This window comes from Heterocephalus glaber, unplaced genomic scaffold, assembly GCF_053883595.1.
Source record: "Heterocephalus glaber isolate CG9 unplaced genomic scaffold, H.glaber_assembly_v1.0 deba00000937, whole genome shotgun sequence".
NCBI classification, from domain to species: Eukaryota; Metazoa; Chordata; class Mammalia; order Rodentia; family Bathyergidae; genus Heterocephalus; species Heterocephalus glaber.
Genome location: NW_028258173.1, coordinates 650,225 through 674,606, shown reverse-complemented (window position 1 = coordinate 674,606; position 24,382 = coordinate 650,225). Strand labels below are relative to the sequence as shown.

At 53.3% G+C, this 24,382-nt stretch overlaps 1 protein-coding gene across 3 annotated transcripts in view; it reads right to left on the bottom strand.

Moving 5' to 3' along the window:
- Ogfod3 (2-oxoglutarate and iron dependent oxygenase domain containing 3) overlaps positions 1 to 24,358 on the bottom strand; it is a 33,504-nt gene extending 9,146 nt beyond the window's left edge. For 2 of the 3 annotated variants that reach the window (XM_013078141.3, XM_004861038.4), the window contains exons 1-8: positions 24,219 to 24,358; positions 21,732 to 21,949; positions 19,063 to 19,138; positions 17,860 to 17,902; positions 16,172 to 16,236; positions 15,309 to 15,365; positions 11,671 to 11,824; positions 7,112 to 7,235 (exon numbers count right to left, since the gene is read on the bottom strand). In XM_013078141.3, coding sequence (XP_012933595.1) covers positions 7,112 to 7,235; positions 11,671 to 11,824; positions 15,309 to 15,365; positions 16,172 to 16,236; positions 17,860 to 17,902; positions 19,063 to 19,138; positions 21,732 to 21,949; positions 24,219 to 24,292 — 811 coding nt within the window. In that variant the 5' untranslated portion in view covers positions 24,293 to 24,358. The remainder of the gene's footprint in view (positions 1 to 7,111; positions 7,236 to 11,670; positions 11,825 to 15,308; positions 15,366 to 16,171; positions 16,237 to 17,859; positions 17,903 to 19,062; positions 19,139 to 21,731; positions 21,950 to 24,218) is intronic. The other variant, XM_087208252.1, reaches the window with a different exon arrangement.
- Between the last annotated feature and the right edge of the window lie 24 nt (positions 24,359 to 24,382).

The window sequence follows — 24,382 nt, the reverse complement described above, 5'->3', positions numbered from 1 at the left end:
GGAGATTGAACTCGGGACCTTGTGCTTGCAAGGCAGGTGGCGGAACCACTGAGCTAAATCCCCGGCCCACTTCTGCTCATCTTGCAGAGGCTCCAAAAGCCAGAGGAGAAGAGGACAGAGGACATCAGGGTCTCCTGGGCTTTGGAACAACAGGAAACCACCTGCCCCATCACTGGAGCCTCAGAAGGGAGAAATGGACCTGGGGCAGAAAAAGACTTTGGAGAGCAATAACAGCCAGACCTCCCCCGCTGGGTGAAAAGCTGACCTTCACGTCTGACGAGATGAGCAAACTCCACGCGGGGTGAGCACACACAGTCCCGCCTTAGCACCGTGTGTGAAAGACGGCAGGAAACCTCCTGGTCAGCAGGGAGAGTGGGGGCACGTCTAAGGAGCATGAAGGACAGTGACATCTCATCCCCAGGGAAAAGGCCGGGGCGGGCGGTGGGCAGGGATGCGACTCAGAGGTGCAGTGCTTGCCTGCCATGCATGAGACCAAGGGTTCTATCCCCACCAGCATCACCAAACACTAATGAAAAGAGAAGTAAATGAGGACATGTTAAAGAGTCCTTGGCAGCCCTACAGGAACCTGCACTGCAGGGATCACTAAGGGCAGAAGGGAAGCGGCCTGCTGGAACCCTGACCGGAGGGCCGAATGGAGAACACTGGAAAGGAGCTGCCAACAAGTGAAACGCTGTGCACCTAAGAGATCAGACACCGCCTCAAGAAAATGGAACAATACCAGCATAAGGTAAAGTTTATCACATATTGAGATATTCAAATGCAGCAAGATGAAAACCCAAAAGTAGGGAGCAGATAAGTGGAATCCTGCTGCTCTGAAGCAGGCGGTGGGCTCAGTGGAGGTGTGGGCATCCCACTTCGACTCTGCACAGCCCAAAACAAAATCTCCACAGCCAATTCACAGATATCAGCAAGCTAACATTCATACGGAAATGAAGCAAACATATTTTAGCAGCCAAAACTGCTTTGAAAGGGAAGAGCAAACACTTTTCACAGGGCTACAGCAACCGAGATGCCTTGACATTCACAGAGGGACACTTTGATCGCAGGGACAGAAATCAATATGCAGAGCTGCAAGCACACAGTTATGGTCTTCGGGGTTTGTTTTTGTTTTGTTTTTTTTTGAGACAGGGTCTCACTATATAGTTCAGGCCGGTCTTGAACTCACTATGTAGCCCAGGCTGGCCTCAAATGACCCTCCTGCCTCAGCCTCCCAAGTGCTGGGATTACAGGCATGCACCACCATGCCCAGCCTGATCTCTGGGTTTTTGACAAAGATGCCCAGACCGACCTGATGGGGTGAGAGTCTCTTCAGCAAATGATGCTGAAACCCTAGCAATCTGCACACAACGAAGGAATGCTTGACTCTCACCTCAACCACACATCAATATGATCTCAAAATGGACTGACGACGTAAACAGAAAATCCAAAGCCATGAAGTTTCTAGATATTTATGTAGGAGAAAAGTCTCTACAATCTTTGGGTGGGCAAAGTTTATTAGGTATTATCCAAAAGCACGAGCCATAAAAGAAAAAGGTCAGTGAGCAAGATTTCACTAAGAGTTGAAGGTTATTCCCTTCAAAAGACACAATTAAGAAGATGGGAGGCCAGCCACATACTGAGAGAATACACTGACAAAATATATACCCAGTAAAGGACTTTTACCCAGAACATACAGACGCTTTATACTCACTAAGAAGACAGCTTGGATAAACCAGGGTAGATGCAGACAGACACTTCACAAAAGGCCCCCGGATGTAAGAACGCCCAGAAATGTGCCCAGCATCGTCTGTCATCAGAGAAAAGCAAATGACAACCTCAGAGGCCCCACTGCAAGTCCACCTGGGGGTGGCAGATACCTCTGAGCCGCCCTTCGGTCCTGCTGGTCCTCCTCCACATCTGGCCCAAGCCTGGCACCTCCTCCTCAGAAACAGGACGTGCCGGAGTATTGGAGGCCTCTTCCGCAGCGAAGGCACAGGACTGTGGCTCTTGTCTGGCTCACTGCCCTCCACAGAGAGGCCAGTGTGACCGGGAACCAGTGGGGTCTAGCAAGCAGCCCATAAGAAGGAGACCCTTCCAAAAGCCACTGGACCCTCCAGCCCAGCCTCAAGGGGACAGCAGCTGTTTAACAGCTCTGTGAGGCCAACCAGAGTCACAGCTGAGCCAGGCACCTTGAGGGAAAATACTGAAGGTATTTACTTTTTTTTTTTTTGGTACCAGGGATCAAACTGGGGACCTTGCACTTGCAAGGCAGGTGCCGGAACCACTGAGCTAAATCCCTGGTCCAATACTGGCTGTATTAAGCTGCTGAGGGGCCGGGGATTTAGCTCAGTGGTTTCGCTGCCTGCTGCACAAGCACAAGGACCCGAGTTCAATCCCCGGTACCTAAAAACAACAACAACAACAACAAAAAAAACAGCAAGCTGCTGAGTTTGAGGTGATCTGTCACACAGCAACAAATAACTAATACACTAAGTCCCCGACTTACGAACATTCGAGTTGTGAACTTTCACAGATGTGCATGGACCTCAAATCACAAATGTTCACAGACACAAAGAAATCGTGGAAGCAGCTCATATGTCAGCCAGGCAGTGTCACAGCTCTGCTGCTGTGTGCTTTCTGTACAGTGCCACGGGTGTGAAGGGAATTCCGTCTTCCCTCCACCTCCTATTGCCGATGATCCTTCAGCTCCACCCTCTCCCACCGGCCCTCCCTCCTCCAGTAACGCTCTTGTCAGCTCACGCCATGCAAGCCCCTGGTGCCAGCTGCTGGACTGTACTATACCACTATTTTAAGGTGACTGTACAAGTAAAAATTGTTTATTTACAGTATTTGTGTATTTGGTTTTTTTATGCATTACACTGTATATTTGTGTCAAAGTTTTATTAAAACTCGCTTTGTCAGACTTATGAATGAATCCAGCTTACAAATGTTCTCCCAGAATGGAACTTGTTCACAAGTCAGGGACTTACTGTACACTGCTTAAGAGTCTAAAATGTAAAAGGAGACTATGCTAACTGCCAAAGAAGAGGCAGGGTGATTAGAGCAGTGTGACAGCTTCCCATAAAGTCATACACACACTGACTCAACCACTCCACTCGTGGGACGTAGACAGAAAAATGAACATTTACATCCTGTGTTGATCAGCTACTCATTCCCATAACCAAGTACCTGAGAGAAATCAACTTAAAGGAGGAAAGGTTTGTTTTGGCTCACAGTTTCAGAGGCCTCAGTCCATGGTCACTGGGTCCATTGTCTCTGAGCTTTGGGAAGGCAGAGCACCATAATGGAAGGTTGAATGGAGCAGGGCCTCATGATGGCCAGAGAGCAGACAGAGACCCCACAGAGGAAGGGGTGGGGACAAGATGGAGTGCCCAAGGTCATGCCCTCAAGGTCACCCTCTTCTACTAGGCCCCACCTCCTGCATCCATCACTTCCCCATAACTGCATCCAACTATGATCTTGTCAATGGATTGATCACTGATGAAGTCAGAGCCCTCATGATCCCATCATCTTCTGGAAGCATCAGCCAGTGACCAAGCCTTCAGCACATGGCCTGTGGGGGACATTTTAGATCTAGACCATCACATGTCCGAAGACTTGGAGACTGCAAGGTAGAGACCAGGAACAATGGAACTGTGCATCAAGAAGGTAAGACCTTCTGTCTCTTGGGTCCCCAGTTCCCCAAGCACAGGACTCCACCCCTTCTTTACCAAGCTTCTCTACAAAGAAAACTAGCTTTTGCTTCTCACGGTAAGCACTATGGATACACCAATCTGTGTGACCCCAGCTGAGGTCTCGTGAAACAGTCATATAATATTACCTACCTAAGACTACAGGTAAAGAAGACAGAGGGCCGGGGATTTAGCTCAGTGGTTCCCCCTGCCTGCTTTGCAAGTGCAAGGTCCCCGAGTTCAATCCCTGGTACAAAAAAAAAAAAAAAAGACAGAACCAGATAGACACACAGGCAGGAGACACAGAGTGCTCATTACCTGAAAGGACATTAGGATATAAAATGCTGTGCTGATGTGTTTATCATGCTTAAAAGCACAATACGCTGCAAGCTGCCTGCTCTCAGGCCTGGAAATGCCTCACCCACTTCCTCTCTAGACAGCGCCTGCCTCGTGCTGGGTGAACTCTGAATCTTCCCAGCCAAGTGCCATGGCTGGACCTCTGGGGTGAAGATGGGCCAGCCGCCCTTCCTGCAGCAGCCACACGGACACCTGGCCAAGCTGATAACCAAGGCAGAGTGAGGCCAGGCCAGGCCCAGATGGGCCGTCCCTGAGGACCACACCCGGAGGTGGAGGCTGGCACCAGGGGCTGCATCCCATCCCGCAGGCACCAGGTCCAAGAGCCAGCTAGGGCCTGAGCTGCCATGGAGATGCCAAGGTGCCCAGGTAGGGGCCAGGCTGCTGCAGGGAGGGGGCTGGGCCAGCCCTTGCTGCAGCTGCTGCCAGGGACAGCTCCAGCTGCCCACTTCGGGGCACAGGCAAGGCAGGGAGAGGCAGCAGACAAGAACTGGGATGATGGGTACAGAAAAAAGCCCCCACACACGCCTGCAGCTAAAGTCCAAACTAACACATGAGGTACAAGTAACGGGTCCCACCAACACACAGATCTTAAGAGAGGGCTCCTGCAGCAAGACGCTGAGACCTTAAGAGAGATTTAAAGTCCCTGTCACAACAAATCAGGGAGCAGACCCAGGCATGGTGCACACACCTGTAATCCCAGCACTCTCAGAGGCTGAGGCAGGAAAAACAAGAGTCAAGCCCAGCCTAGGTAACTTAATGACTTAGTAAGACTGTCTGAAGACTAAATAAAAAAGCACTGAGGATGTAGCTCAGTGCAAAGGCCCTGGTTCAATCTCCAGTTCTGTGAAAGCAAACAAACAAAAAAGAGCAGGTGCTCCGAGCCCTCCCAGGAGACCCCTAAGTAGGACACGCAGACACGGTGTGCGGTCTGCCCACTCCTCAGCCTAGAGGCTCCCGCTGGGACCCCTGAACCAGGGCCAAAGGGACGTGTGTTCCACAGCGCCCCCAGCATGTCCTTCCACCACCCAAGTCTCTTCAGGAGAACCCGCCACACCCCCGGTCCTGGACGGGTTCACCTCCACACACAGCTGGCATCCGGCTGTCAGGGAATGGATGATGAGCCGGGGGTGGGGGTGGGGGTGGGCGACCCTTCAGGAATTCATACTGTGACTGCGGCCGGGGGTTTCACAGTCCCAGCCACCCAGCACCAAGGACAGAGGACACCGTGCTGCAGAGGAGGCCTCCAGCGTCCTCACAAGGCAACACGGAGACCCGAGCTGCATCTGCCCAGGCCTGGTGCAGGATGGCGGGGAGGGGGCTTTCTGTGATGGTCTGGGGACAAAAACGCGGTGTTCTAAAAGTCACACCCCAGAGCCAGGGATGTAGCTCAATGGCACCATGCCTGCCTGGCCAGCACTAGGTCCTGAGTTCGATCCCCAGTCCCCAAAAAAATTAATTAAAAAAAAAAGTCACACCCAGCCTGGTCATCAGGACACTTGCTGCTTCCCTGCAAAACCATCAAAAGCATGTGGTCACAGCTAAAGCTTCCTCTTCCTTAGCAGCTAGCTGCAGGGGCCACTGCCTGCTGCGACAGTGCCTGCCCTGCTGGTCCGGCAGCCCCTCTGCACAGCCGTCATGAGCCTCGTGGAGGAGGGAGGCATGTCTGAAGGATCCTGTCACCCTCCTCAACCCCAAGCCACCCCCAAGTCATCCAGAAATTCCACTCAATACACAGCTGCTATCTAAAATGCCCCCAAAGGCACATGGGCTCCAAGGTGTGGCTGCTCACCGACGGGCTTCAGGAACTGAGAGGAGAACAAAGCCTCCACTAATGAAACTTCAACTTGAAGGCGCTGCTGAGAGGTGACAGAGGCAGGAGGCGGGGCCCACGCAGGCGGTGGGTGCTGGGGCTGACTCTGGGGACATCTGCTCTGGCTCTTCCCCTTGGCAGCCTCTTCCACCACTTTCTCCCACTGCCTGGCGTTCTGGAGCAAACTGACCACACACTCAAACCTCTGAAACCATGAGCCAAAGCAAGCCTCTCCTTCAAGCTGTCATTCTCAGGATTTAGTCACAGGGACAGAAAGCGGACAGGAACAGTGACAAGTGTCTGCACGTCCCACAGCTACCCCGTTTTGCCCTGCAGAGGGCAGCACTGAGAAGCACCACTGTCCCCAGCTCCAGAAGGTGGCCCCAGAGAGGCCCAAGCATCAGGTCTGCTTCGGGGGACAAGGGATTCTTCTCTCCAGGGAGGCGAGTGGCTCCCCCTCTGAGTAACACTAAGCACAAGGAAAGGTATCCCTGGGACCTCCAAGGCCAGACTGAGCTGTCCCCTCACAGGCAGCCGGAGACAGCGGGAGCAGGGAGACTGTCCAGACCCATCCACCTTGGGGGAATCCTGCCAGCCTTGGCCCAGTCAGCACTGTTGGCAGCTGAGAGAAGAGATCAGCAGCACAAGACAACAGCCCGGAGCCTTGGGGCCATAACAGGCAGGAGACCATGCTGAGGAGGGCAGTGGCCCACAGGGGAGACAGCCGGACACCAGGACCAGCTCCATGGCCGTGGAGACGGCCCACCGTCCTGAGCTGACCCCACAGGCCATGTGGGCCCACTGTGCTGACGTCAGGTCAGAAGCATCCTCTCATCTCTGATGTGTGTGGTGCTGAGGAGGGGACCCATGCAAGGTGAGCGCTCTGCCACCAGCTACGCCCCAGTGAGCACCGAGCACCGACGCTCAGGCTCCCTCTGACAAGGGCACCCAGCAGGAGACAGGATGGGAGCAGGCGGAACTGGTACATCGGGCGATGCTACCAGGAATCGTGTCTGCTGCAGGCCCACAGCACCCACCGGGAAGTGGGCAGAGATCCCAGCTTGGGTCAGTGGTGTCACAGCTGGACCCAGACAAGCCCTGGGCACCGAGCCCGACATGCAGCAGGTGCACAGAGCATCACTCTGAGTGCAGCCGCCCCACCCCACAGCACACGCGTGTGCACATGTGAGTGTGCCTGCAGTCATGGAGCTGGCAGTGCCCTGCCATGCCCACCCCAGCCTTCATGTCCCACCTGCTCTGGGCTCCACCGTCTTGTTGGCGCCTTCCTCCACGAACATGAAGCGCCCTCCGCCAAAGTCCTCCTGGTAGTCAGACAGGTACAGCAGCGAGGTGTAGTCAAAGGAGCCATAGGTCACCTGCGGGAAGGAGCCAGGAGCTGTCGCCTGCTGTGTCTCGAGAAAGGGGGCAGCAATGGACCTGACCTCAGGGACTGCTGGGCCCTTCCCGCCCCCCAGCTGGCATCTTCTGAGCACCTGTCGGGGGCAGCAGAGAGGTTGGCACAAGGCTGCCTCCTTCCATGGGCACAGCAGTGCAGCAGCTGCATCGTCTCTTAGCTCCAGATGTGGGGCACTCCCAGACTTTTTACCTGCAGTATTGGGGGTTGAACCCAGGGCCTTCACACTGAGCTACATCCCAAGCTTTCTTTTTTTTTTTTTTGGTACCAGGGATCGAACTCAGGACCTTGTGCTTTCGAGGCAGGTGGGGGCACTGAGCTAAATCCCTGGCCTCCCAGCTCTTTCTTTATTCTTTATTTTGAGATAGGTTTTCACTAAGTCCCTAAATTGCCCAGGCTCAGCTCAAACTTGCAATTCTTCTGCCTCAGGCTCCCAGAGTACTAGAATTACAGGGATGGCCTGCCACAGCTGGCTTATATTACACATGTATTCAAAACAGTGAAACTTAAAACAAAGTACACCAGCTAGAAGTCATAGCAAAATAGCTCCAAAAGAAAAGAGCTCATCAGGTTTCAAGCAGCTGTTTCACTGAAGTGAACATCTGTGTTAGTTAGAAAACACAAACCAAGGGGCCGGGGATTTAGCTCAGTGGTTTCATCGCCTGCTGCGCAAGCGCAAGGACCTGAGCTCGATCCCCAATACCAAAAAAAAAAGAAAAAAGAAAAAAAAAAAAGAAAACACAAACCAACCTGGTATAGTGGTCACATCCATAATCCAAGCCACTCACTCAGGAGGCTGAGGCAGGAAGACCCCAAGTGTGAGGCCAGCCCAGGCAACTTAGTGAGACCTGCCTCAGAATGGGGGGAGCACTAAAAATGGATGTAGCTTAGTGCTAAGGCCCTGGGTTCAATGGAGGAAGGGAAGGGAAGGGAAGGGAAGGGAAGGGACAGAACAGATGTGACTTGGCTCCCTGATAGTCAGAATTTGGTCAAGGTGCCAGCAAGGCCAGAAGGAAGGGGCCCAGGAGGTAGCTGCCTCCTGCCCTATGCGAGGTCGGCTGTACAAGGGGAGCAACGGCGAGCCCACGGGGAGGGCTGGGAAGTGGAGACCTCCTGCCGTCTGCCCACGGAGACCTGGAGGGACCCCTGCTTCCAGCAGAGGACCTGCACGGGGCTGCGCCGGGCACCCAGAACCTGACCCTCGGGACCTCTCAGTCCCTCATCTGTGCTCCTGGCGCTTTATCCAGAAGGATCCCAAGCCACTCGGAATTTGCCATGGCGCAGGCGGCTGAGAGCCCTGTCTCTGGTAGAAAGGACAGGAGGGGCCTCTGGGGCCGGGCAGGGTGGGGCTGGTCCCTGAGAGGAGCTGGAAAGTGGTCCCTGCACATGGACTGGCGGGGCCTTGGGCTCACACACAGAAGACACTGGAGAACCAGGGTGGAGACCTCAGCACAGCCCAGCTGCCACCCACGGCAGACTCCAGACCCACAGGTCAGCAAAGGCCCTGGACAGAAGTGACGCGGAGTCCCCACGGGACAGCGAGCAGGCTGAGGCCGGACCCTGAGCAGAGGAGGCTGGCCGACGTCTCGGAGGGCCAGAGCGGGAGCGCAGCCTCTCCACGCTCAAAATGCCCAGGATCCAATGCAATGGCTCGATGGACAACGAACCCAATAAGCACGGTCAGCTCTCCAGGAAAAGGACAATCAGTAGAAGCCAGTCTCGAGGTGACCTGACGTTGGACTCACCAGACAAACTGCCAATCTCCACCTGCTAACTGGAGCATTTAATCCACATTTAGTTTTGGGGGGGGTTTCTGTTTTTGTTTTTTTGAGACAGGGTCTCATTATGTAGCCCAGGCTGGCCTTGAACTCAAAGTGATCCTCCTGCCTCAGCCTCCTAAGTGCTAGGATTACAGGTGTGCACCACCATGCCCAGCTATTCCACACACATTTAATACTTACTGATAAACAAGGATTTGTACTGCACATCTCACATTTTATTTGTTTTCTGCATGTCTCCTCTCTCTTTTTTCCAGGACTACTTTGCACTGAGCTACATCCCCAGCCCTTTTTATTTATCTTTTTTTTTTTATCTTTTGCAGTACTGGGGATCAAACTCAGGACCTTGTGCTTTCGAGGCAGGCAGCGTATTTATCTATTTTGAGACAGGATCTTTCTAAGTCCCTAAGCTGCTCAGGGTGAGTTCAAACTTTTAATCCTCCTGCCTCAGCCTCCCAGAGTGCTTTGATTACAAATGTGTTTTTCTTCCTCCATTCACTGGCTATCATCTTTTCTTGTGTTAAACATTTTCTAGTGCACTATTTTAACTTTCTTGTCACTTACTTTGTTTGCTTGTTTTCATTATCTTAGTAGAGATTTTAATAGCTTATTAATTTATAACTAATATAATGGAATTTATAACAATTTATATCAGTTCAAACTGATGCCAACTTTATTTCGATGCTATCTAAATAAGCATTTCCCATCCATAGTTCACCCTTTCTCTTCTCTTGCTGTGACTGTCATGTAAGTCCCAGCAACACAGTGTCAGCACAGACGTGGCTGCTTTGTGCTATTGTCCTTTAACTCAGACAGAAGAAAAAAGTGACCTCAAAACAAAAAGAACCTTTCACACCCTGTGCGCTTCCTTTGCTCACGTATACACCTTGCACACGGACCGGGTCCGGGTATGGCACCCTGTTTCCGGGCCCCCAAGACCCTCTTTAGGATCCTCACAGGGTAGGCTTGCTAATGAGGAATTCTCTGTTTTAATTTAATGTCTCAATCTCACCTTCATTTAAAAAATATTGTAAGGGCCGGGGATGTAGGTCAGCAGAGCCGCGTCTGCCTGGCAGGCGCAAGGTCCTGAGTTCGATCCCCGGTACCGGGGAAAAAAAATTTTTAACTAAAAATATTTTTTAAAGTTTAGATATAATTCATACATGATAAAATTTAACATTTAAAAATGTATAATTCAGCGGGCAATCGCCACAACTGTCAGATTCTAGAACGTCTTCATCACCCAGAAGGAAGCCCATGCAGGAGCAGTCACTCCCTGGCTGTCCCATCCCTGTAAACCACAAATCCACTTCACACCCTGCGTGGCATTTGTGTTTGGTTTCATTCACTCCATGTTGCAACATGTATTAGCAACGCACTACTGTTTAGAGAAATGTATAAATTTTTTTTTTGGTACCGGGGATAGAACTCAGGACCTTGCACTTGCAAGGCAGGCGCTGGAACCACTGAGCTAAGTCCCTGGCCCAATGTATAAATTTTAGTTGAAAACTAAAATTTCATTTATTCATTTCCCAGTACTGGGAATTGAACCCAGGGCCTTCACATTGAGCTACATCTATGGTCCTTTTTATTTTCTGTTTTGAGACAGGATCTCACTAAGTTACCCAGGCTTGGCTCAGACTTGCAATCCTCCTGCCTCACCTCTAAGAGTGCTGGGATCACAGGCATGCACCATGATGATCCGCTAGAAAACTAGCATTTTAACAAAGTGGCACCCCTAGAAATAAGACTCCCCCTTCCCCGGGATTTGCCACTGCTGTTATCTGCCTGTTTCACAGTCTTCTGAACTATTTCAGAGGGACCTGTGTTCTCTGTGTGAATGGGGTGGCCACAGGAGCCTCTGACGGCAGCCTTGGGTGCCCAAGGCCACTGGGGAGCAGTGGGAGGTGTTTACTAGGGTCCTCGATGAGCAGCCGGGTTTCTGGGTGCACACTCCCCAGAAGCTGCAACCCTGGCTGGCCTCTGGGGTTGATGCTGACCATTCCATCAGTCTCTGGTGCTTACCACGGTGAGACTACAGAGGCCCCTGGGCCAGGACCTGCTGGATTTTCTGGACAAAGACCAAAGCAGAGGCAGTAGCCACGCTTCTGTCTGTGAAAGGACAGAGGTTCTCAGCCATTCAAGAGAAACCAGGAAAAAAGAACGGAACAGGAGCTGGGCACCATGGTACACACCTGTGATGCTGGCCCTCAGGAGGCTGAGACAAGAGGATCATGAGTTTGAGGCCAGCCTGAGCTACACAAGAAGACCCTGTCTCCAAAAACAGAGGGGGGGGGGGTGGAGGAAAAGGGGAAAAGGCGAGGGCAGACCTCTCGGTGGGGAGGCTGACTCCCAGTCCTGAGTCAGGAGCCACGAATTGTCCCCTCTACTCATGCAGTCCGAGGTCACGCATCAACAGTGAGGCTGGCACCGCCTGACAAGGGAACCTGGCTGCCTATTCTTACCAACCAAGAAACTTACTTCCTTTCTTTGGCTGCATCCGCCGGGAAAGGGCGCATCTAAGACCCAGAAAGGAAGACTCTAAAACGCCCACCAGGCAGCGCAGAGCCGCGGAAACCCCGAGCAGAGGGCCGCCAGGGCGCCCGCAGCAGCGCTCACCTTGTCCACGTGCGCGTGCCAGTACTCGTCGTGGGCCGTGCGCGCCTCCGTGCTGTTGATGCGGGAGAAGAACGTGGGCTTTGTCAGGCACAGCGCGGAGGCCCGGAGGCCAAACGCCTCGGTGATGGCGAGCTGCACCTTCCGCCGCACGTCCCTGTGGAGGGCACGGAGCGTCCGTCACTCAGGAGCCCGCTGGCCTGCGAACGGGGTGCTCTGCTGGTCCCCAGGGCCCGCACCCAGAGGGGCAGAACGGCGGTCATCAGGCACACACATCCCCCGCAGGACAGTGGGAACCGAGGGCGGGGGAAACGGCCACGGCAGCCACAGCCCTTTTCCAGGGCAGTGTGGGGCGGAGAAGGCCTAACCGAGCTGGCCCAGGCTGGGCCTGGGAGCCCGACACGGGAGGAGGGTGGTGCCCACCCTGGAATCTGGGGCAGACCGGCCACCTCAGACCCATGGCGGGGTCGGCCCAGCCCCTCCGCAGATCTGGGCCTCCGGTTCTGGGAGTGCGGGGCAGCAGGCCTGGACAGACGGACCCGGACCTCTCCACCGGCCTCAAACCTCCTTCATGTCGACCTGCGCGCGCGTGCGCACACCCCCCCCCCACCCCCCCGAGCTACCTGTGCACTCACACATACGTAACTTCCGGCATACATACCTACTCACATCATATGACCCCATATGCATACCACGTGCACGCATTTACACACGTGTGTGCGTGATACACACACAATTACACAAAATAACGCTCTGTGCATGCATAGCTGCACATTCCACGCCAGCCCATGTGCCCACCACACATACTGACCTCACGCCTTCCTCCGTGCATACCCAGATATGTGCAGAGGCTACTGAGCCAACCCTCACACCGCTGCAAGAGATCCTGTGGGCCCGGCTGCTCAGGCAAGCCTGCGAACGCTCCCAAACCACCCCTTGCTCCCTCCACACAGGCCAAATGGCACTGCCCTGCAGACAAGGGGCGTTTGGGCAGGCGTCCGGCCCTCTTGGTGGCTCCTTCATGGGGACAATGTCCAGTGAGCTTCTGCTGAAGCCACAGCTGTGTCCAAAATGTTCTGCCCTGCAGTAGGGCACGATGCGTGTGTTCAATATCTCTGATCAACAGAAGCATAGAAATTATTTATGGAGATGTCATGTATTTTGTTGGCTTATTTTTCCTGAGTTTTGTTCACCTTCAAATTCTAATGCTATTCTTGCAAATAGCATTTAACAATTCTTTGGAGTTCAGCAAGTTGAAGGAACTTAAAAGTTTGCAACAGTCTTCAACTTTGTCATCAAACAAACGCACTTTCCCATAATGCACTGGGCAATCTAATAGTTATACTTCATTTTGCTCCAAACAGCAGATCATTTTGTTTTGTTTTGTTTTTTGAGGCAGAGTCTATGTGGTTCAGGCTGGTCTTGAACTCATGGCAATCTTCCTGCCTCAGTCTCCCGAATGCTAGGATCACAAGTGTGCGCCATGCCCAGTTTAGATCATTTTCTTTCTTTTTTTTCAGTACTAAGGATTGAACAAAGGGCCCCATGCATACTCAGCAAGCACCCTACCACTGAGCTACATCCATAACCCTTTTCGTTTTGCTCTGAGACAAGGCCTCACGGAGTTGCCCAAGCTGGGCTCACGCATGCACTCCCCCTGCCTCAGCCTCCTGACAGCTGGGATACAGGCATGTGCTTCTCACCACTTCTATAGCAGGCCCTTGTCTTTTCTTGTCAGATCCCTCCTTCTACTTCTATAGGTACAATCGCCCGATGACTTGTCAGACTCCCGCCGGGCTCACCACACAGCACCCCCAGGACTGCAGGAACGACGTGCACTGAGATGCTCTTCCTCAACAGGAGCCACGAGGACTGGGGACTTCTACGGTTCCTCCCGACTCCAGGATCAGGCGTGCACTGCGTGAGCAGCTGAAATCCCACGCAGGTCGGGGAGCTCGCTGGCCACTGGCTCACCGGACCCCACAGTCTCTTCCTCGTTTCTCTGCTTTGTAGCTGTGGAGGCCAAAGGAGGATCACCTGACATTCTGCATTGGAAATATTATTCACATCTAAAAATACTCAGTTGCTCTTAACTATAGCTCTATAAGTTCCCATTTGCCTTACAAATACTGACATTTTTGGAAGCTTTAATTAGTTCAAATGTTTTATTGTGAGAGACTGATTGGCGATGTCCTTTCCTTTTTTCTCCTTGATAATTTCAAATCTTCACCTGAATCCTAATCTCAACAGGTGGTCTTGGGCGACCGGATGAAACCAATGTTTATTGTTTTCCACCTTTAATCCTTGTGCACATTTCTGCAGTTGCGCTCACATCCCAGTGACGATCTCCTCACTTCCTGTCCCAGTGGTGAGACTGGCTGCCACCCCGAGACAAAGACCTCGTTCTTCCGCACTGACTCCTGGTCACCGCTGCCCAGGCTCAGTGTGACATCCATAGCTGCTGTCTCTGCTTCCTGCAGTTCAGGAAGTTCACGACCTCGATACTCAAGCAGGACATAAAATCCAACTTTGTTTTCCCTTCATTCTGGTACTGTTACGTCCCATAAACCGATGAACTTCCACATACCAAAATATCACACTTTCTCTCTGAGCAGGTGGATGCACACCAGCAATAGGCACAGTGAGTAACCAGCGAAGACCGTGACACAGAGGGTCACATGGGACAGTCACGGCCAAGCTCTCAGCCCAAGAGCCCCATACGGCACAGCTCAGGGTGAGGCAGGCCCTCGAGAGCAGCGGCCAAGACCCGCTGGCCCTGACACCTGGCACTACAGCCTGAATGAGCAGCCTCCGCTGCAGTGTGGCACTGACCGACTGCACCTCGATGCTGCTGCTTCTCATGTACAGCTAACCATGCCCTTTGCCCAGGCTGGACAGAGGCCTGGCCTTGCTCACCAGCTGTTTCCCTGGAAATGTGACGGGGGAAATGGCAGCTGTTTCCAGGACACGGTTGGGGTGCAGTGACCTGTCATCTGGAGACAGGGTCTGCAGGGTAGGCATGGGGCCCTTGCAGTGAGGGCCAAGGTATATCTCAACCACACCTCACACGCAACCTATGCAGTGATGAAATTACATGGAACTCAGCCCTCACACAGGAATGCACAAGGCAAGGCTGGGGACCCCACGGGACCTGCAGGCTGTTCCTGTCTGCTCTGGGGACAGCTATCACACGGCTGGGCAGCTCGCTGGTGGCGGAGCTAATAGTATGGGGAAGGCAGGCTCTCCCTGTTATACTTTCAGGGATAAGTAGTGGATATGTATCCTGTACTCTAAATGAAAAGTCCCCTTTTATTTTTTTTTTGGTACCGGTGATCAAACTCAAGTCCTTGTGCTTGTACAGCTGGTGACGAAACCACTGAGCTAAACAGTCCCCAGGAGGTGTCCCGCCTCTAGACGAGGGCCCTGTGTGAGGCAGGTGCTGGGCTCACCAAGGAGGTCCCAGGGCTGCCTGGGGCTGTCACAGAGCCGAGTCCACCTGGAGCCAGGCTGAATCCCGCCCCACTGCCACCTCATCTCATGCGGGGCCAGTGCAGGTGGCATCAGAGGAGCAGAAGCTTGCGTCTCAGGCCCACCCTCTCTTCCACAGCTGCCATAGCAACCGTGCCCCTCCTCCTGCTTACCGGTACAACTGGAAGTCCTCTTCCGAGAAGATGGTCTGTATTTTATCCCCAAAGAATCTGTGAAAAGATAAGCAACATTAGCCAATGAATCCATTTACTAATCCTTGTTTCCTTTAAAGTTAAGTCTTTCCTCAACAAACCACCAAGCCCTTGAAAATGAACCTATTCCAGGGCCGGGGATTTAGCTCAGTGGTGCCACACCTGCCTCGCAAGTACAAGGTCCTGAGTTCAATCCCCATACCAAAAAATAAAAAATGAACCTATTCCATTATCCTAGAGCTGCTTGGCTCCCTCAATAATCCCTTCACAAGAGGACGAGGAGCCAGGTATGTCTGTAATCCCAGCACTCTGGGAGGCTGAGGCAGGAGGTTTGCAAATTCAAACCCAGCCTGGGCAACTTAGTGACTCAGTGAAATCCTGTCTTAAAAAATTTTTTTAATAAAAAAAAAAAGTCTGGGGATATAGCTTAGTGTGAAGGCCTTGTACCACATCCAGAAAAAAAAAAAAGGAGGGGGGGGGAGTGAAGGAATTTGGCAACAAAAAGAGGAAGATGACAGTGACCAAGGGCAGATTTCTTGGGGTTTTTCAGCTCTCACAGGCACCCCCTGCCAGCTGGTCTGCAGCCCTCAGACCCTCCCCTGCCTTCCTTCTCCAACCTCTTCCTGCAGTCCCACCCACGGGGCCACAGCAGCCCCAAGCCTGACAGCAGATTCTCCCCTAAAGACCAAGGACAAGGACTCCAACCTGGAACAGGCTCTGAGAAACCTGTCCTCGATCTGGAGCCCCATCCCTCAGCCTCTGGGCGGCTGGCCTAGAACACCACAGGCCCTTGCCGGCTGCTCCCCGCCCGGGCCACCCCTCACCTGTACAGGTTCACAAAGTGCTTCCCGACAGACAGGGCCCCCGAGTGCAAGTCCAGAATGGACGCCTGGAAAAGATGCGTGGCAGCTAAGACAGGGTGACCACTGCTTTCAAAGCCCCCGAAGCTAAACCCAAGTCCCAGAGGCTCCAGATCTGCCCAAACCCAGCTGCTCTGATGCCTGAAGAGCCCAGTGCTCTGCAGACAGTGTACACTCAGCCCCCAAAGGCACCGTGGGCTCCTGCGCAGCCACAGGCCTGCTCCTCCTGCCTGCTTTTTCTTCCTTCCCTTCCCTCCCTCCAGCCTCTGCTCTTCCCCGCTCTCCCTTCTGCCTCCCGTGGCTCTGCTGGGATCACCTGACAGGCATTACACACTGTGTGTGGAAAGCATGCAGCACAGTGGGTCTGACACAGGTCCACCCACGAAAGCACCTCACAATCAGACAATAAACACGTCCGCCATGTCACCCTGAATCCTCACACCCCTCTCCGCGGCGACCCTCCCAGTTACAGGGGATCAGGGACCCTTTCTAGTTCAAGGTGGATGTATCAGAGGCACGGGTGGCAGAAAAACCATCCATGGCAGGCACTGTGTGGACAACGAAGCTGTTTGTTATGCGAGTACAGGCAGCAAGTGGGCTGAATCTGAAAGAAGATTCAGCATGGAGGGAGAGCAAAGACTTAAAAAGGGAAGCACTCAGCCAGGGATTAGCTCAGTGGTGCCACCTTCTGCTTCACAAGCGCAAGGTTCCAAGTTCAATCCCAGGTACCAAAAAAACAAAAAAGGGAAGACCTGCCAGGTATTGGTATGGAGTGAGGAGTCTGGGGGCTGCGTGCCTGTACTGCCGGGCGGTACAGATGTTTCCTGGAACCGAGGGTGGTGTAGCGGCTTCTTCTACAGCGAGCAAGCTCTTCCCGCCAGTGCCGAGCTAGTAGACGGTGACCAGGCCAGGTCACGTCTCCAGGCATGACAGTGGAGGGCCCACAGGCCAGGCTCTTCCCCTGCACCACCATTCTGGGACGTGCTAGTGCTGGCCCTGAGCAGACTCCCTGCTTGGATGCCTCGGTCTGTCATCCACTGCCTAAGGAAGGCCGCCAGGTGGTTCCGGCTGGGGCTGTGGCCAGTGGGGCTCTGCACACACCAGCCACAGGGCCACGTCCGTGTATATCTTCAAAGCTCTTGGTGAAAACCTCATGTGGGGACCCCCCGGTCCTGACTTTTTATGGAACTGCCACCCACCCACACCCTGGGAGGGGAGCAGCCACAACACTGGCCACACCTTGGCACCCGAGTCAGGTCATATTCAGAGTCCAGGTGGCTACACACCTCCGTGGCCCACGGCCTCGCGCAGGGGGTGACAGCCCCACAGTGTCTGTGCAGCCTCTGGCTTCAGGTAACAGGGAGTGTGGGCTCAGCCCTCCCTGCAGCTCTGAGGCTCTCTTGTGGGCAGAACTTGTCCCGGCACCTCACTGGGCTCCAGATCCCTCACTCAGCTCCCTTCTCCAACACCTCCCTGCCCTCTACTCCCCACCTGGAGCATCTCATGTGACCGTGTGACCTGCTGTCCAGCAGGCTGTGACACACGAAGAGTTGGTCGTGAGACAGCATGGGCCCTGCACGCACACCGCCTGCCCTTCGGGACAGCAAAGGTGAAAGGCAGAGACAGCCAGGCAGAGGCCAGGTTCCACTCACCCCTCCATCAGATCCGCCCAGGGAGAACCCCTTCTCCGCCACTCTGTGGGGAAACAGCCCTGCGTCAGAATGCAGTGAACAGAATCACCTGGAAAGTGTCTGGGCAACAGCAAAGTTGGCTGCTCAGTTCTGCTGTGTAAACAAAGGTGCAGACCGGAAGACTCAGCTTTCACACCTAGGCAAGCACGTGAGCACATGCAGCCTGGCTTTGAAGTGACCGTCTCCCGATGTCAACGCCAACCAGGCACTCAGCCAGCAGCCGGAGGCACCAGACTGCTCCCAGGTGGGTGAGGGCTTTGATACTCCCTGCTCAGGACAGGGGAGACACCCAGGTCAGCCCAGCGAGGACCACCCTGGTCAAGAACTAGCAGCTTTATGAACATTTTGAGGCTGTGTGAGGACCCCAGCCCCTCAGTACAACACCATAACCCCACTCCCAGCAGGAGGGTGTTTGTTGTCAGAGGACAGCCAGAGAGGGCTCCTGCCTGTGGGAACCCCCTGAGGGCCAAACCAGTTCTACACACTCAACCAGCGGTGTCTAACCAGTTGGTGGGAAAATCAAAGCTTTAAGATCTTGATTTTAAAATCTCAACAGGAAAAAAAAATAATAATAAATAAATAAATAAATAATAAAATAAAATCTCAACAGGATAGCTGGGCGTGGTGATGTTCACCTGTAATCCCAGCACTCGGGAGGCTGAGGCAGGAGGACCACTGCAAGTTCAAGGCCAGCCTGGGCTACATAGTGAATTCAAGGCCAGCCTGGACTGCAGAGTGAGACCCTGCCTCAAAAAACAAGAATAAATAAAATCTCAACAGGGAAAAATGCAGCACCCACTGCTTTCCAAGCGGCACCTGTGCACTTTGGCAAGGGTGGCGGAGGGACAAAAGCCCCGAGCTTCGGAGTGGACCCTGAAATGTCCTCTGGGGCTGCTGGCTGAGGCTGGGGAGCACGGCCCGCCCCACAGCCCTGCACCCAGGCTCCTGCAGAAGCGCAGGGGTCCTCAGGCCAGAGGAGGTCACGCCTCCGGAAGGTTCTGTCTGCAGGGTCTTCTCAAGGGCCTCCGTCCACTGCATGGATGCCTGCCCCACCCTGGGACGTACATGAGGGACCCTAGTGGGACAGGGAGGCCCCAGCCCACCTTCCCCTCGCTGACTTAAACCTGAGCCACAGATGCCCGGGGCAGAACACAGCCTCGATACCTGCGAATGCGCTCTGCTTCCTCCCTGGAGATGACCACGTCGGTGACGCCCCGGCCACACTTCCTGGGCGTGCAGCCTACAGGAAGACAATTGGGATGCGGTGGAGAGCAGGGCTGCGCGGTGCTTCCCCAGGATGGGGCCAGCCAGTGTCCCCAACACCCGGCCCCATGTGAACTCCAGACAAGCAGCACAGCTCCTCACAGGCCCCTTCCCCAAGCCCAGCCCCCAGGAAGCCACAGGAGCCTCCAGACCCAGAGCCAACAGCAGCCTTTCGGAGCGCGGGCCGCAGGCCCAAGAGCCTGTGTGCACCACGGAAGGCCCATCTGGCACCAAGGAGGGGCTTAGAGCTCCGGCCACTGTCCTCTCAGGGCAGCGTGCCCCTCGCTCTCCCTGTACCCTGGGGACCTGAAGACACTGAGAGGAAGGTGGCTGAGAACCTCAGATGCAGACAGGGCCAGGGGTAGGTTGGTCAGGGGGCAGGGGTCTTGGTGGGCGGGTGAGGTCGGGGCTATGACAGAAAGGAGCCAAGACCCAGAATAACACCAGAAGTGAGCCCAGCAAGTGACTGGTCCTTGCATTCTGGGTACAAAGGGCAGACCAGCCCCCCAACCCAGCTGGTCCCAGGACTCACTCATCCTGGCGGAGAAAAGGGAGCCCTTGAACTCTGGGACACACTAGGTCTTCTGAGTTGCTGCTTGCTTCTCACCCTCCACCCCTTGCCTGATTCCTGCCTGGAAACAAACTTGGAGCCAGAGGGTGGGGCCACTGCCCCAGGACATCTGCATAAGTGTGAAATGCATGCCCTAGGGCTCAGACCCTGGGGTCACAGGGTGTCAGGCTGGCCAGTAGCTCCAGTCTCTGCCTGTTCTTCGCTGACTCAGCAGAAGGGCCACAGTTACACAGGGCTAAATACGCTAGCAACAGAACTGCTTTACTTCAAAAACAAAAGCCCAGGCATGTTTTCTATAAGGTGTGGCAGTGCACAACTGTAATCCCAGCCCTCTGGCAGGCTGAGGCAGGAGGCTCAAGCTCAGTCTGGGCAATTTAAGGAGATCTTGTTTCAAAATTTAAAAAAATTAAAAAGAGCTGAAGATGTAACTCAATCCAAAGGTCCTGGGTTCAGTTACCAGTACCACAATTTTAAAAAAGCAACAGCAGAGGTGTGGCAAAGCTAGGATCACAGCAGCAATCAGGTGCTTCCGCCTAACAGGTGTCAGAGCACGACTCGGCAAATGTCACGAGCAGGTGTCCTGTGCATGGGCACAGTCTGCAACCACATACTCCCAGGTATCAGTCAGTCAGGTCACCTGGCTCCATCCTGGCCAGGCTGGCTTTCAAGAAGAGCTACCTACCCAAACTAGGGGCCTGTTTAATAGGGAAGCAGCGACACAGCCCACCTTCACTCCGCTCATCGAGGGGACGGGAGAAGGGAACAGTGTACAGGCTTCAAGTACGCCCTAACTTCCTACTATAAAATATGCGTAACACAAAATTTACCATCCTGGCCAGTTTCCAGTGCACAGTTTGAAGGCCTCAGGCACACACAGTGCTGTGCAGTCACCACAACTGTCCCTCCGCAGGACTTCCCATCTTGCCAAGTGAAATCCTGTCCCACTAAACATTTCTAATGTTGATAAATTATTAATTGGGCAGGAACAGAATTTTGTGTGCAGTTGTGTCAGAAGGTTGAGGCAGGAGAGTTGCTTGAACTTAGAGCAACACAGAGAGGTCGTCTTATAATTATATATCCATATGCAGAGAGACAGACAGCCTGGACACTCCAGGGCCAGGTCTTGAGACACAGAGTGACCACACAACAGAAGCACGGCTGTTTCCCCGGGACCCTGCCCAGCAGCTTCCCTCCTCACTGTGCACAGAGCTCCGGGGTCCCCAGGTCACAGCAGCTCCCCTTGGTGGAAGAACTTCGCAACCTTTTCTTGGTTCAAGTCCAAAGCATCACTTGGAATACAAAATAAATGAATTCTGTCCTAAAAACACAGTGGCACGTGCTAGGCCTTAAAAACTGAGAGTGCAGGGGCCGGGGATTTAGCTCAGTGGTTCCACCCCCTGCCTCGAAAGCGGAAGGGACCCGAGTTCGATCCCTGGTACCTGGTACCAAAAAAAAAAAAAAAAAGAAAAGAAAAACTGAGAGTGCAGCCAGGTGGTGCAGAATGCTCAGGAACACAGCAGCCAGAGAAGGCCCACAGGCACCCACCATGGGGTGTGCGCTCCAGGCTGCCAGCCCTGGCCAGCCTGGTGGCCCTGGCACTGTGGCTCCTTCCTCCTGCCCTCACCCAGTGCCATCACTGAGTGCAGAGCTGTGACTTGGGGCCCAGGACACATGATGCAGGGCCCTCCACCAGGGACATGTAAGTCGCCATGTTCTCTGTGACATTCTCTACAATCAGGCCCCAACTTTCTCCTCCTACCTCTCCTACTCTGTCATTGGACATCACTGCTTGCTAAACCACTGGCCATGCCTTATGGCAGCACCCTGGCTGCACGCCCAGGCCAAGTGTGGGCTGGCCTACGGGGGCGGGGAATAGCTGCTGCCCCTACACACCACTTCCAACCTGACTCCCCCACAACTCGGCGCAGCAAAAGACAATATCGAATTTCATCTCATCCTTTCTCCTTCCTGAATCCCCTTGGAATCCACGGCACTGTACCTTCGAATCTTCGGTAGCCATCATAGTCCTCAGAGCAGGGCACTTCAATGAACCTGCCCTCCAGGACCTCACCACGTCGGGCCAGGACCTGGGCAACACCATCATCGGCCCCCAGGCGGCTCCAGATCAGGATCAAGGCCAGTGCCAGGGCAGCCCCCAGGCCCAGGCTCTTCAGCCTCGCCCTCCATGCCTCCCTCAGCTCCCGGTCCTTCTTGGTGCTAAGAACAGAAAACACAACCACCATCACTAGAATGCAGCTGGGCATGAGGACAGAGGAGACCCAGGTGCAGCCAGGGCCAGAGGGCAGCTTAAGCCCCAGGCTTTGTTTTCCATGGTGCAGATTAGGGGGAATGCTTTTTAGGAAACCCTTAGGGCAAAGTTCTGTGTGACACACATTGCAGGATGCTTTTCTGTCTAGATAAATACAGCATTCTATATTAACCATTCATTATTGACAAAAGCTGTTAGTGCTCCAGAAAATTTATGTTAAAAGGAAATTTTTAAAATTTATTAATTGAATGACTTTAATATTATTGAAGGAAAAGGAAAGACATAGGTTTATACCTGAAATATTCTTTGGGGGAGATTTGTTTTGGGGAGAAAGTGGAATATCAATAAAAATTTCTTTTTTTTGGGTTATTCAAATGACTCTAAAGAAAACACCAAGGAGGTGTCAAAAGTTGTACCCAAATCTAATACATTAAATACTGCACCATGTTTTAAATGTCTATAATGGATGTAACACATTTCTACCTCAGTAGAGAAGAATTTGTTAAAGATTTGTGATTTTATAGGCTCTGCAAACAAAATGGAACACAAATATGATATGGCGAATAATGCTAATCACTCTTTTTAAGATGTGTGCTCATTTCAATAATAAAATGTTGACTGCTGGATCGAGTCTTTACACATCTTTGTATGCTCCCAATTGCTTTTGTAGTATTTGTCATAAATACTTTGATTCTAAGACAAAATTTCAATTATATTTTAAAAACTTATCCATATGTAAAATAAGTGTTTTGAATATATGTTTTAGGATGAAGTGGTGAATGGGGATGGTTTAAACTTTATCTTTTTCCTCCATAAATAAATAGAAAAGAAGCACAAAAACAAATTTAGGTTATTCATGCTTAATGAATCATAATTGCAGCAAGCATGACACATTTGAGATCTAGAATCCAAGAGCAGCTGAGATAAAAGGGGTAAAAATCTTCTCAAGAACAAACTAAACCATTCAAAAGTTATTGTGCTGGGTGTGGTGCACCCCTGTAATTCTAACACTTGAGAAATTGAGGCAGGAGGATCCCCATGAATTCAATGCCGATCTGGGCTACATAGTGAGTCAAGGCCAGCCTGAACTACATAATGAAACCAATCTCAAAAAAAAAGTTATTGTGGGCCAGGGATTTAGCTCAGTGGTTTCACCGCCTGCCTTGCAAGCGCAAGGACCCAAGTTCGATCCCCGGTACCAAAAAAAAAGCAAAAAACAAACAAACAAAAAAGTTATTGTAGCCTGTCTAGGGCTCAGGAATCTTCTTGGTATTTTCTAATTGATGAGGTCAATGTGGAAGAGAATGAAATAAGGCAGTCCCCAGGAGAGCAGAAATAAAGCAAACAAATGGTTTTCTTGCATGCTAAGAGATATCTCACTAATAATTCTAAACCCACTATCAACTACAAGACTTAAAATTCTAGGGCCGGGGATTTAGCACAGTGGCACCTTACCTGCCTTGCAAGCGCAAGGTCCTGAGTTCGATCCCCAGTAACAAAAAAAGATTTAAAATTCTCAAACTAAGCGATTCCTGTCATCCTTTACAGCCTCAGTCAGCTTTGTGCTCTGGAAGTGAAGGTGCTCATACAGGGCCTTCCCAGCTGCTGGGTGGGCTGCTCTTACTCACGGTTGTGTCACCCACCTGAATTGTGTCCAGCCCAAACACAGCGCATCTCACCTAGCGGCAGCGGTACCGTGAGAGGTCCAAATCCCCCTCCCTTTGTGCCACCTGGGTGGCGTCTGTCTCCACTCTGCCTCCTGCTCACTCTCTGGCTGTCCTGGCATCCGCCTCTTCCCAGCTGCTGACACGTGGACAGACACCTGTCCCTATATAGGGGCTCCGCCCAGGTCTGGGCTGTAGTGGGATAGGTGTGGTGGGCACAAGGCCGGCTTTCGCTTAGGAGGTGAGAAAGACTGGGGCGTGCGCACGGGCAGGGAGGTCCGGCCTGCAGGCATTGCGTGGGATCCCATAGGCTCTAAGACCTTCTCCAGTGCAAGCGCAACCTGCTCACTGCCCGGTGCGCAAACACTGCAGGGAGCCCCCCGCGAACTCTCCCACGAGTCGGGGTTGGGCTGAGCAGCCGCGGGGGACCTTGGCTCCCCGCAGAGCTCCGCCCTCCTGGGAGACCCCGCCCACACCATGCCCCGCCCATCATGCTGGCCCCGCCCCACCGCCCGTGGCCTCCCAGAACGCTGCGCCGCGCGCTCCCAGCTACCTGCTTGGGCGCCGCCGCTCGGCAGTCCCGCTACTTTCGGCCGTCCTGGGCGGGCCCCTCCGCTGAGGCGCCATCTAGCCGGGCCGCCGCGGAGCCAGGCGGGAAGCGGGAGGCGCCGAGCCAGGGACGAGCGCCGCGACTGAGAGAGAGACAGGCGCCGTGCG